This window comes from Pseudomyrmex gracilis, unplaced genomic scaffold (assembly GCF_002006095.1).
Source record: "Pseudomyrmex gracilis isolate BER0280 unplaced genomic scaffold, ASM200609v1 scaffold_222, whole genome shotgun sequence".
NCBI lineage: Eukaryota > Metazoa > Arthropoda > Insecta > Hymenoptera > Formicidae > Pseudomyrmex > Pseudomyrmex gracilis.
In genome coordinates this window covers 84,401-94,943 of record NW_018020806.1, presented here as the reverse complement: position 1 = coordinate 94,943, position 10,543 = coordinate 84,401, and the positions used below count along the sequence as shown (strand labels likewise).

Sequence of the window (10,543 nt, the reverse complement as noted above, 5' to 3'; positions counted from 1 at the left end):
TGTTCTTTGTTGATATACTACATTTTGAAAACAAAGCGTTTATGTTTAAAACAAAAGTTGTTAGGTTTTTACCACAACGTAGCAAAAGATATGTATGATATTATATATAAGATATAATGCGATGTATGCAACGTGCTAAATAGTAAATAACATTAAATAATATCTATATAACGTTCATATAAGCTAGCTACTTAAAATACAATACAATATTACCGTACTATTTCAATATTATATATAAATGTAATATATTGATAATATTATTGTAATATTGTATTATAATATCTAATATTACTAGTATATTGCAATGTTACTGTGATATTTTCGTAATATTACGTGTTTAGTGAGATCTTCCATATAATATATAAATATATACTCAAAAACAAATTTTTAACTACCGTGTTATTTAAATAACGTCATTATGACGTCTTACTCACTTATTTCAACTGACGTTACTCCAAAGACCAATAGTTACATCATATATGACGTATATGTGTGACGTATATACTGACGTCATTGTTATAACGTTCAAAATAACGTCAGATTTAGGTCATAATCACCAATTAGTGACAAAAATCACGTATATTTACGTCATTACAACGTCAGCTGGATGCTTGGGGAGCATCTATTGCACACAGATAACTAATTGGCGTAGTTACATTAGAAAAGAGTTGATTGTAACAACAAGAGAAGCGTTACAAGATGTGGTCACGGCTATAGTTAACGGATTGCTATAATTGTTGTTTGAACATCTACGCTTGCTCGTTAATTACTGTTTATCGCGTATATCTTTAAATGTGCAATCGGTTAAATATATAAATACTATTACAGAAAACTAACATAGTAGATACCTTGTTTGAAATGGCGTCATTTTTCTCTTTGTACTGAATAATAAATACGTTTATACCCGCGAGTATGGGTTTTCCGCCGTCGGGATTGTCGGTGAACGCTGCTACAGATATACCTAGCGAAAGCGATTGACGCCACGCTGTACTCATGATATTTACGAATACGGGATTATTTTTGGCATCTGTGAAAATGAAAAATAGCAAAACACAAAACGCAATATACCAATATAAACGCAAATAATTATACTTATTGTAATTATTTTACTATAATAAAATAAATATTTTAGAGAACACGCTTTTTACACATATAAAAAATTAATTATTATTTAGTTTTGCGTTGTATGTTGAGTCTAAAATTTACTAGTAAAAATTACTTGCGTAAATAATATTAAACAAATAAAAAAACTCTTTTCAAAACGAAACTTACTCAAACACACGCAGACCGGGTCGTCAGCCAAAAAGTATGTGCACATATGTTGAACAGCTTCCTCGTATCTGTCCTCAGGAATCTCTTGAATCGTGAATTTTTTCCGTTTTCCGTCCTTACCTATTTTTTCAAGTACTTCCCAAACTTTGGGCGGCTGTCCGGATGGCTTGATACGCTCCATATTACTNATCATTTGTTTTAAATTTGCATCGCTTTCTCAGTTCATTTTCCGCATAAACGTTCGTGTCGGATGACATTTGAATCAAACGTCATGNAAACNAAATATTCTCAACATTATACCGCAGCTGTTAAGTGAAGCAACGTACCNTGTAAACATGTCACGTTACACGAGCAAGATAGATATAGCTACATGAAGTCTACACGATTACGCGAGCTCAACTCTAAATTATTATTGACTTGACACAAGTACTACTCTAAAGAATATAATTGAACAATATAATTAAATTTAATTGTTTTTTTGGTAACGTGTCGAATTGAAAGATCAAAACTTAGTTCGTTGGCAAATCCACTATATTACATACTTACGTTACCACAACAATAACATACGTATTATATGACAAATAGCATGTAAACATTCAACCATAACAGAAGACATGTAGACAAAATATAAGACATTGCGTGGAAAAGCGTGTAATCATTACGTAAAACGCATATTGACAATTTTATAAACAGATTATATGTATTAACCGGGAGGAATTTTGGCGTATTTGCGCTTTAATCGCACGTAACACAACGAAATGTCACAAATTATAGTTTTGATCTTATCTGCTGTCTGTAAGCTTTTACATACATACAAAACAATTAATAATTAAAATAAATAGTTTTATCCGTAACAGGCGTAAATTTACTTACGTGTGAGTACGCTTCTGTGTGAGTTAATGTGTGTTAATATATGGCGGAACTCAATTGCACACTTGTCTACTGGTTGTAAATTTATAAAACTTTCGCGCGGTTATATATGTAATTCGCGTGTGCGATCTGTTCACTGAACGGCTTGCGTCGGCCAATTGGCGTGAATTCTGTATCAACTACGATGTTTTATTTTCAATGTTTCGCAGCACACATGTGTTGAAGCAAGGTAATCTTGTGAAAATAGTAAAAATAATGTTATTGTCTTCTCTCGTTATTTTGTTTGATATACGAATTTTTCTTTTTGAATATTTTGATTAAATTCGGCATTGTCTTACCCACACAACACAAGTGACTGATTGTTGACTTATAGTCGACCTTTTTCAGTTAACTTATAGTCAACTTTTAAGTTTGACTTTGTGACTTGTAGCCGACGACTTAAAGTTGACTTTCGAAAGTCGACTATAAATTGACTAGAGTCACCTATTTGCCGACAATTAGATGGCTTTTAAAAGGTAAATGAACCATAATTATTGTCGACTTAAACATAATTGCATTTAATCAGCATGGTGTTGAAGGCTCCAAACATCCAAGATAAACACGGTAATATGACAAGGGCAATGGGAGCACGAACACTGTTGTTTGTGTGTTGAACATTTATTGAATATATAGAGTGTACAAACTGTTGACCCCACAAACAACAGTGTTCGTGCTCCCATTGGTCTTGTCACATTACTGTGTTTATCTTGGATAATTGTATTTGTCATCGCGCTAACATATATATTTATTCATTTGTGTATATCTGACGCCTCCAGTCTCATTAAATGTCAATTAATCATTGTGATCATTGCGTCGTTGTTTTTTAAATATATTTTGAGAGTATTGAAAATTATATAATAATATACTATTCGTCGATGTAAAATTACCTTAAATTCGACTTTTCAACGGTTGATTATAAGTCGACGGCAGTGTTTACAGTTCTTGAGACGCTTACAGCATGCAGCAGCGTGAAGAGGATACGCACAACACCAGCAAGCATGCTGTACTCAAGCGCTTAAGAGGATGCTGAACCGCTGGCAAAAGTTCGCTCAGCTGCTATTCAACCGCTATGCTATCGAGTAGGTGGTGTCATCTCTTGGGACCGAATCAAACCAAAACAAAGATAGGATAAGAGAGCCAAGGAAAGACATTTGTTTCTCTCCGACGCTTCTGCTAAAATTGTACTTGGAATTTTTCTTGTCTCACAAGGCATCAAAATCTTTTTTGAAGCACTCAAAATATTCGTTCTATGTTTAGTTTGGGATAAAGGTATTTTTATTTGGATTTATATGGCCCATTTTGCATATAAAGTAAAAATACAGTTTTTGTAATAACAGTATATAAACTTTTTTTTGTTTTTTTTAAAGTTTTATGCTTTCTCTCATTCTTTACTATATTTTTTTTATTTCTGGAGAAGCATTTTTTATTCCGATTCATAGTTTTCACAAAAAGTTCTAAATACGACATGAGGGTAAAACAGGACGTTTGAGCATCCTTTTAAGAGAGTACTTGGATACCGACTATAAATATATGTAAATCGACGTTTAATTATTTGATTTTTGTGTCGTTTTTACTGCATTAAATCCAAACTACTTTTCCAAAATTAAGTAAATCGTTCTAAGAAAGTGCGCTTGTTCTTTAGAATTTCGAAATTCAGGATAAATTTTTTCTCTTATACAGTTTTCTTCTATAACCTCACTTTATATTCATGTATGTAAAATTATTTCTAAGCTTCTGTAGGTATTTACACTGAACTGACACAAAGTACGACAAAAAAGAACATAATGACACTCAGATTATGATTTGACTACTTAAGAGGGGCCTGGACCGTCCTGTTATTACCGATCGAAATAATTCGTATTTAGAGGTGTTTTTCGTAAGTATTGCTTGGATAGAAAAACGGCTCTACAGAATTAAAGAAAATAATAAAATGTGTTTCGGAGACTTTTTAATATATCAAAAATGTAACAAAAATGTTTGATTTACAATTAACATCAAAATTTTTTGTCACATTTTTGGTATATTGAAAAGTTTCCGAAATACATTTTATTATTTTCTTTAATTCTGTATAGCCGTTTTTCTATCCGAGCAATAATTACGAAAAACACCTCTAAATACGAATTATTTCGATCGGTAATAACAGGACGGCCCAGGCCCCTCTTAAATAATACTATTGTGATGAAACAAAATAAGTTATCATATGCTATCCTTATAAATAAAAAAAGAGTTTAAACGAGTATTTTATCTCATTTTCAAAAGCAATATTTAGTTACTTATATTTATGTCCTTCTGTAGAAGCATTTTTCATGTGATGCAGTACACAAAAGTAGAAATTAGAGAAAAGTAAGTTTGTAAACCGTCGATTTATAGGTCTGCATAGTCGGTATCGAGGACCCTCTTAATAATGTGACCACTGATTGATTTAATAGTTATTATTTGATATCTCTGTAGCATAGCAAATGTACTTAAAATTTAAAGTTACGCAAAAATTGTAAGTTTATATTAAAGTTTATTATTTAGACAAGTTAATAACTGTGTAATTCATGATATTTCAACTTATTTTTCTCTGGGATAATTTGTAATTTTTTTAAACACATTTATTGTGCTACTCTGAATAACCAAAATTTTTTCTTATAGGACGTCTCAGCTAACCAAAATTGACAAATTAAATAACTGAGTATTCTTTATAGTAACTTACGTTACTACTTAAATTACTATAAATAATAACGTAAGGTACTAATATAAAGAATAACGTAATATAAATACTATAAATAATACCGTAAGTTACTAAGGTATTTATAGTAACTTAAGTTATACTATACTAAATAATACTCAGCTATGTGATAGTTACATTACACTTTTTTTACTTTATCGGGCAATGATGTCTGTAAGATATTTTGTACTTGTGCAGTGTGCCATACGTTAACAAAAAGATAGAACGTTACCTATCTAGATACTAACTATTTAATTGGTTGAGCTAGTAATACTCGAGTTAGAGTTAACTTTTAGTCGACATATACTCGTCTTAAAGTCATCTTATAATCGACTCGTACTCGACCTTTAGTTAACTCAAAGTCTACTTCTAGGCAATTTTAAATCAACTTACAGTCTACTATTAATCACCTCGGACAGTCGACTATTTTTCGGACATTCGGATTTCGTCATCTTTTAGTCGACTATAAATCAAGAGACTGACTTTAAAGTCGACTCTTGACTTCTCCAGTCGACTTATAGTCAACTTTTAGTTAACTTTGTGTTGTTTTGATTATCAGTAATACACCACATGAACGGATGTGGCATAATTATCACTTATTGTTATAGAACATGTTAATAAAACGTAATAAAAACGTTATTAGAAACCTTATATGTATATGGCAAAATAAAATATACACATGAATGTATATGTGTGTGTCCGTGTACACATATTAGTTATTTTTTTTTGTGTTTTTTTAGTTTTTGTATAAAAAATTATTACGTAACGGGATACTCACGCGTACACGTATTTTTATAGGACACGCCTATAATCTTTTTCTGTGTTACAAGATTACAGAAGTTATTATTCAAAATCTACATGTATAAAGAGAGAAAAAAAAGTACATATGAAACATATAATAATTGCGTTTATGTGTATTATATACTTTCTCTATCTCTCTTTTATGTTTAGTAATGAATATACACACATAGCGAGTAAGTATGACAATTGTGTAATGACAGATGATATTGCGATTATACACTTTGTGCGATATTTCTGTTTAATAATTAGAATTGGTAAAAACACACTTTATACGCTTAGCCCGCACGACCTATGTGACACGGAATACATATATTAACTCATACTGATAATGAAGCGAGTTGGGATAATCGTAAAGTTATCCGCGTCTTATCAACGCGTACGTAAACATTTTGCTCTTCTTATGCAAATTGATTTTTATTACTGCTGTTTTAAAAAAACCTCATGACTTTGTTCTTCAATGATAATATCTTTATTTTATAATACTTTCAGATATGATTGTTAATAAGGGTTGAATAGCAACCCTATATATTGTTAAGAACAATACAACACTGTTTCCGAACAAAGTACTATCAAAATGTGTTTTCGAATCAAAATAAAGTAAAAGGTGCTTGTTCATTGATGTGCGTGTACATAAAACATACTTGGTCTGAATGTACAAACAAAGTGGTTGTGGTCATACTGATGATGCTTTATTGAGTAGAAACATTTGTAAAAACTGTAAAACACACATACACAAGTAACATCGAAAAGCTAAATTATGCGACTTACTGAGAGTAAAGCTGCAACAATTAAACCGTTTGAAATCGTTGCGTTACAAAGAAAAATAATTCCAAACGCAAGAAGCGATACACCTAATAACAAATAATACTTGTCACGCACGTTCATAATGGTAAAACACGTCACGTTACATTATTTCACATAAACGCGTAAATTTACAATATGAGTTTGAAAAGTTGCTACTTTTTAAACTATTTTGTCGTCAATCTCTCAATATTATTAAAAATATTCTCTTTTATTGTCGAAATGGTTTATATTAAAATTTTTTATCATGTATTATTTTGTGCGTACAGTTAAAGCAATCTTTTTCCCATAACTTTTAGTACGTGAGATTTAACACCAGGAAAACGTTCTTCTCCGTTTTCGTCGACAATGTCGGTGAACTTTTTCTCCTGGAATACCTCGAATCCCGCGTTCGCCGCTGAGTTTTGCGAGATTATCGACGTGAACACCGTAGACGTTGCCGGGATATTGTATTCGCGACCGACGTGGTTCCTATATCAAAATGTAATCGACGCAAAGTTTGATAATTATTGACATATAAAAAATTACATATAAATGTCTCTAGAAGCGAAAAGGTGGATTGTTTTCTACAAGAAAAGTTATGCAGCTCTTTTTATGTAGTTTTAAACCATACAATTGCAACAAAAGAAAGCAATCTACTACGTGTATTGTCAACACGTTAAATTAAAGCGCTTGAGATACATACCTGATTTTTAGAATATCCGTGCCTAATCCGTATCCTCGAAACTCCGGTGTTACGATGAGTCCAGTAGCGTACAGATACTTGTCTATTCCGTAACGATTGTACACTATGTCGGAGAAATCCGTGAATCTAAATTTATTTTGGCGTTTTTCCGGTGAACACTGCAATAATATTTCTTTTTATTCACTTATAATTGGTACTCTTACACTGACAACATAACAGTTATGATACTGCATATGTTAAAATTTTTTCTGTTGGCGCGCGTGTTACTAAAAGTAGAACAATCATCTCAAAAAACTTAGATGATTGACGCATGATTGTTTTACATACTGACGTAAAACTGTCGTAAACAATTTATATACTGTGTACATCGAGCATCTATTGCACACAGATAACTAATTGGCGTAGTTACATTACAAAAGAGTTGATTGAAACAACACGACAAGCGATACAATATGTGGCCACGGCTATAGTTAACGGATTGCTATAATTGTTGTTTGAACATCTACGCTTGCTCGTTAATTACTGTTTATCGCGTATATCTGTAAATGTGCAATCGGTTAAATATATAAATACTATTACAGAAAACTAACATATTAGATACCTTGAAATTTGAAATGGCGTCTTTTTTCTCTTTGTACTCAATAATAAGTACGTTCATACCCGCGAGTATGGGTTTTCCGCCATCGGGATTGTCGGTGAACGCTGCTACAGATATACCTAGCGAAAGCGATTGACGCCACGTTGTACAGATGGCCTTTACGAATGCGGGATTATTTTTGACATCTGTGAAAATGAAAAATAGCAAAACACAAAGCGCAATATACCAATATAAACGCAAATAATTATACTTATTGTAATTGTATAACATTATTTCATTTCCGAATATATTTCTTCTGAGATCTGAGGTAAATTTCATAATAATTAGGTAAGAATTTAGATACCAAGTAAATACGAAATTAAAGATAATTGTGGTTTTAATAATTATATATATTATTTACAAAGTAGCAAATAAATAAGGTCGCATCGAGCCAATAAAAGGATGTTAATATAATAGAATAAATAATTTTTGAACACGCTTTACATAAAAAATTAATTATTATTTAGTTTTGCGATGTATGTTGAGTTTAAAATTTACTAGTAAAAGTTACTTGCGTAAATAATATTAAACAAATAAAAAAACTCTCTTCCAAATGAAACTTACTCAAACACGCGCAGACCGGTTCGTCAGCCAAGAAGTATGTGCACATATGTTGAACAGCTTCCTCGTATCTGTCCTCAGGAATCTCTTGAATCGTGAATTTTTTCCGTTTTCCGTCCTTACCTATTTTTTCAAGTACTTCCCAAACTTTGGGCGGCTGTCCGGATGGCTTGATACGCTCCATATTACTNATCATTTGTTTTAAATTTGCATCGCTTTCTCAGTTCATTTTCCGCATAAACGTTTGTGTCGGATGACATTTGAATCAAACGTCATGAAAACGAAATATTCTCAACATTATACCGCAGCTGTTAAGTGAAGCAACGTACCATGTAAACATGTCACGTTACACGAGCAAGATAGATATAGCTACATGAAGTCTACACGATTACGCGAGCTCAACTCTAAATTATTATTGACTTGACACAAGTACTATACTCTAAAGAATATAATTGAACAATATAATTAAGTTTAATTGTTTTTTTTATTTTTTTTTTTTGGTAACGTGTCGAATTGAAAGATCAAAGCTGAGTTTGTTGGCAAATCCAATATATTACATACTTACGTTACAATAACAATAACATACGTAATATATGACAAATAGCATGTAAACATTCAACAATAACAGAAGACATGTAGACAAAATATAAGACATTGTATGGAGGAGCGTGTAAATTGCACGTAAAACGCGTATTTAAAATTTTATAAACAGATTATATGTATTAGCCGCGCGGAATTCTGGCGTATTTGCGCTTTAATTGCACGTAACACAACGAAATGTCACAAATTATAGTTTCGATCTTATCTGCTGTCTGTAAGCTTTTACATACATACAAAACGATTAATAAGTAAAAGAAATAGTTTTATCTGTAACAGGCGTAAATTTACTTACGTGTGAGTACGCTTCTGTGTGAGTTAATGTGTGTTAATATATGGCGGAACTCAATTGCACAATTGTCTACTGGTTGTAAATTTATAAAACTTTTGCGCGGTTATATATGTAATGCGCGTGTGCGATCTGTTCACTGAACGGCTTGCGTCGGCCAATTGGCATGAATTCTGTATCAACTACGATGTTTTATTTCAATGTTTCGCAGCACACATGTGTTGGAGCAAGGTAATCTTGTCAAAATAGTAAAAATAATGTTATTGTCTTCTCTCGTTATCTTGTTTGATATACGAATTTTTCTTTTTCATTATTTCGATTAAATTCGGCATTGTCTTACCCACACAACACGAGTGACTGATTGTCGACTTATAGTCGACCTTTTTCAGTCAAGTTATAGGTAACTTTTAAGTTTGACTTTGTGACTTTTAGCAGACGACTTAAAGTTGACTTTCGAAAATCGAGTATAAATTGACTAGAGTCACCTATTTGCCGACAATTAGATGGTTTTTAAAGGGTAAATTAAATATAATTATTGTCGACTTAAACATAATTGCATTTAATCAGCATGGTGATGAAGGCTCCAAATATCCAAGATAAACACAGTAATATCACAAGGCCAATGGGAGCACGAACACTGTTGTTTGTGTGTTGAAAATTTATTGAATATATAGAGTGTACAAACGTTTCACCACACAAACAACATTGTTCGTGCTCTTATTGGTCTTGTCACATTAGTCTTGTAACATATATATTTATGCATTTGTGTATATCTGACGCCTCCAGTCTCATTAAATGTCAATTAATCATTGTGATCATTGCGTCGGTTGTTTTTTAAGTATATTTTAAGAGTATTGAAAATTATATAATAATATACTTATCTCTCTCGTCGATTTAAAGTTACCTTACAGTCGACTTTTCAACGGTTGATTATAAGTCGACGCCAGTGTTTACAGTTTTTTAGACGCTTACAGCATGCGGCAGCGTGAAGAGGATGCGCACAACACGAGCAAGCATGCTGTAAGCGCTTAAGAGGATGCTGAATCGCTGGCAAAAGTTCGCTCAGCTGCTACTCAACCGCTATGCTATCGAGTAGGTGGCGCCTTCTCTCAGGACCAAATCCAACCAAAACAAGGATAGATGACATGAGAGTGCCAAGGATAGACATATGGTTCTCTCTGACCAGAGATGCCAAATCGCGCCGGACAGCATCGAGAGTATCGAAGCAGGGTATCCCCACCGCCTCGATGTTGTCGTACGCATACAAGCGAGAACCGC

The 10,543-nt window shown here is 32.6% G+C and overlaps 2 protein-coding genes across 5 annotated transcripts in view; both read right to left on the bottom strand.

Moving 5' to 3' along the window:
* The window catches only part of LOC109858747, a 31,197-nt gene extending 28,013 nt beyond the window's left edge, over window positions 1–3,184 (bottom strand). Inside the window, exons 1-5 of one of the 2 annotated variants that reach the window (XM_020436300.1) lie at window positions 3,069–3,184; window positions 2,146–2,376; window positions 1,981–2,072; window positions 1,273–1,484; window positions 849–1,027 (exon numbers count right to left, since the gene is read on the bottom strand). In XM_020436300.1, coding sequence (XP_020291889.1) covers window positions 849–1,027; window positions 1,273–1,465 — 372 coding nt within the window. In that variant the 5' untranslated portion in view covers window positions 1,466–1,484; window positions 1,981–2,072; window positions 2,146–2,376; window positions 3,069–3,184. The remainder of the gene's footprint in view (window positions 1–848; window positions 1,028–1,272; window positions 1,485–1,980; window positions 2,073–2,145; window positions 2,377–3,068) is intronic. The other variant, XM_020436301.1, reaches the window with a different exon arrangement.
* A 3,216-nt stretch (window positions 3,185–6,400) lies between these two features.
* LOC109858746 lies at window positions 6,401–10,543 on the bottom strand. Of its 3 annotated transcripts, none has more exons than XM_020436297.1 (6): window positions 9,606–10,543; window positions 9,272–9,501; window positions 8,383–8,687; window positions 7,783–7,964; window positions 7,182–7,339; window positions 6,401–6,967 (listed from the first exon to the last, which is right to left on the bottom strand). In XM_020436297.1, exons 3-6 carry the CDS (start codon window positions 8,573–8,575, stop codon window positions 6,766–6,768), a joined length of 735 nt encoding a protein of 244 aa, XP_020291886.1. In that variant the 5' UTR covers window positions 8,576–8,687; window positions 9,272–9,501; window positions 9,606–10,543; the 3' UTR covers window positions 6,401–6,765. The 3 variants fall into 3 exon arrangements, with proteins under 3 accessions (XP_020291886.1, XP_020291887.1, XP_020291888.1); XM_020436298.1 differs by having other exon boundaries at window positions 9,272–9,750; window positions 10,170–10,543; XM_020436299.1 differs by having other exon boundaries at window positions 10,170–10,543.